Genomic DNA, 2976 nt, shown 5'->3' on the forward strand with positions numbered 1-2976 from the left:
GGCCGCATACATAACTTGTTTACAGAAATGAAATTTTCAGTACTGACTAAACTACCACATCAAGTGGTATGGATATATTTTCTTTTTTTAGTGATTAAGTATTTATACATATACATATCTATGTTTGAATATCTAAACGATGTAAGTTGGTTTGTCATTAAATTCAATTTGTTGTTATATATGTATACATTCTTGTTTTTTCGGTTAATACTTAATGTGTGTGTTTTTTTGTATTTTTGTATATTTGTTGTAACAGATAAAATAAACACTACCCCTGAGGATGCTAAAAAAGTTTTAGCGAAACGTCGGGTGAAAAGTGGAATAAAGTAGTTTTATTCGCACAAGAACTGAAAAGATCAGACTAGCCTACAAACATAAAATAAAATAAATTTGAACTGATCGGACAAAAAAGATAGATTTCAATCTCGGAAGGCCTGCCGATATTTTTGTTTATTCCTGTCACCAACAAAAATACAAGGAACAAAATGAAGGATTTTTACAAACACATGAGATACAAATACGGGGAGAATACATGTATTAATCTCAAACATTACAGCAAACAAAATCAAAAAATTAGCAAATCAGAAAGAAGATTTGAAATTCTTATTAGAATGTAAAAGGTATGGACTTATCCCCAACCACTTGAAGAATTCAATCAAAAACTTAGAAGTAAATACCGACTCTGATAGGATAAAACAACAAATTGAAAAGACAAAACGGAGTTTTCCAATTAAAATCTTAAATATAGAAATAACGCAAACCAACATCAATATCAAAACAACAAAATACCTATTAAATAATGCCCAAAAACAACTAAAATACGCCTTAAATCAGTTGGAAATAAATAATTTTATCAGAAAACAACGTTTCCTCAGTGATGGGATCGCAGAAAAGAAAAGAACGGCTCTCAACTTTAAACTAAACAAGTTAAAAAACGCATCAAATGCGAAGATTGGGAATAAAAACCAACAATAGCTGGTTCAAAAACAAGACGTCTATTGAATTTCCTGAAGAGGTAAAGTGGATACTCTCTCTTGTTGGTACTTTGCCAACAACAAAATCAAACTTTTCGCCGATACATATAATAGCAGAAATCGAGCAACTTATACAGTCACTAGAGAACGATAAGGAAAAGGAAATAGCAAGAAATAACGTGAGCAATAGAATATTACTTTTCAAACGCAACATAAAACACAACGAAGCGGAAAAATTAATATTATCAGCATTTCATAAAGCAAAGGCATTTATCCAGAAACACAAAAACAACATTATTATAACTGATGCCGACAAAGGCAACAAAACTGTAGTTATATACAAAACAGAGTACCTAGAGAAGATGGAGAAACTAATAGAAGACAGAAATACATATAAATCAATACGAACTGATCCTACAAACACTCTTCAAAGGAAAAACAACAAAATAGTGGACGAACTTTACAAAGGCAAGCACATAAACTTCAGGGAAAAACTAAAACTCACCTGCACTGCAGCCACGGCGCCCAGAATTTATAGCTTGCCTAAAATACACAAGCCTGGAGTTCCCCTTCGTCCTATTGTCTCTTCTATTATGGTCCCCTGTTACAAACTGTCCAAATACATCGGCGAGATTTTACAAAGTCTAATTTCAGGAAAATATAACGTCAAGAATGCTTTTAATCTTAAAGATAAGTTAACCAACGTCCATGTGTGTGATGAAGATGTTTTAGTTTCGTTTGATGTCATTTCCCTATTCACAAATATACCAACGACATTAGCTTCGAGAATAATTATGAATAAGTGGGACCTAATTCAACAGAAAACTTCTATTCCAAAAAAGAAATTTCTCGAAATAATAGACTTTTGCCTCAAGGATACCAATTACTTTATGTTCAGCAACAAACTATACGCACAAACATTTGGAATGCTCATGGGAAATCCAATTTCTCCAACAATCGCTGACATTATCATGGACAACCTACTGGACAACACCATCACTGAGCTGAAAGAAAAATCTAACATTGACATAAAGTTTGTAACAAAATACGTGGACGACATCTTCGCTATTATCAAACGTAATGACGCGAATATTATTCTAGATACTCTTAATAAATACCACAATAAACTAAAATTTACTATGGAAATTGAAAAAGACTCAAAAATACCATTTCTAGATGTTTGTATTTATCGAGAAAAGCAAAACCTCCTTCTAGACTGGTACTCAAAACCAACCTCCTCTGGACGCCTGATAAATTACTTCTCATCTCAACCACGAAAATATAAAATTAACACCGCAAAAAACTTAATCCACAAAGTACTGACGATAAGCCACACACAGTTCCATGACGCCAATATAGAGAAAATAACCAACATCCTAAAAAACAATAATTATCCTGTCAAATTAATACACGAACTCATAAATCAGGAAATAATAAAAAATAGCAACCACCCTAACACACAATCGGACTCAGAAACAACAAAAAAGCGCAAAGAAATTCTTCAGTGTTACATACATTCCCAATCTTACCGATAATTTTGATCATAACATAACATAAACACAAAACACAGCACTTGCATATAAATCTAATTGCACACTTTCGAGAATATATACAAAAACAAAGTGTCCAGTGGAGGTCCACCAACAAAACAACGTAGTCTACGAAATTAAATGCAATGGGAAGGAAACAGAAACATGCGGAAAGGTGTACATTGGGACAACGAAGCGGCCTTTAGGTGTTCGATTAGGCGAACATGAAGCGGACATAAGGAAACGGAAAAGCAGTACAGCATTATCACAGCACATTTTAACAAGTGGACACACAGCTGATTTCGCGAACACAAATATTATTGACAAAGAAAGAAGAGAACAGATTCGATACACAATAGAGAGCCTTAGAATTATGCAAAAACGAGAAATGACAATTAATAAGAAGGAAGATACAGACAACATTGCGGCCGCATACATAACTTGTTTACAGAAATGAAATTTTCAGTACTGAC

At 33.3% G+C, this 2976-nt stretch overlaps 1 protein-coding gene across 1 annotated transcript; it reads left to right on the plus strand.

Moving 5' to 3' along the window:
* The first annotated feature begins 6 nt into the window (after positions 1-6).
* LOC118757445 lies at positions 7-2698 on the plus strand. Its single transcript, XM_036492155.1, has 2 exons — positions 7-1585; positions 1616-2698. Exons 1-2 carry the CDS (start codon positions 944-946, stop codon positions 2507-2509), a joined length of 1536 nt encoding a protein of 511 aa, XP_036348048.1. The 5' UTR covers positions 7-943; the 3' UTR covers positions 2510-2698.
* Positions 2699-2976: the final 278 nt, after the last annotated feature.

Source organism: Rhagoletis pomonella, unplaced genomic scaffold, assembly GCF_013731165.1.
Source record: "Rhagoletis pomonella isolate Grant_MI unplaced genomic scaffold, Rhpom_1.0 Rhpom_scaffold_18105, whole genome shotgun sequence".
NCBI classification, from domain to species: domain Eukaryota; kingdom Metazoa; phylum Arthropoda; class Insecta; order Diptera; family Tephritidae; genus Rhagoletis; species Rhagoletis pomonella.

Coding starts and splice junctions, on each gene's coding strand:
- LOC118757445 (XM_036492155.1), top strand. CDS start 944: ATGCGAAGATTGGGAATAAAAACCAACAATAGCTGGTTCAAAAACAAG. Junction 1,586..1,615: donor TTATGGTCCCCTGTTACAAA/CTGTCCAAATAC, acceptor GAGATTTTACAA/AGTCTAATTTCAGGAAAATA.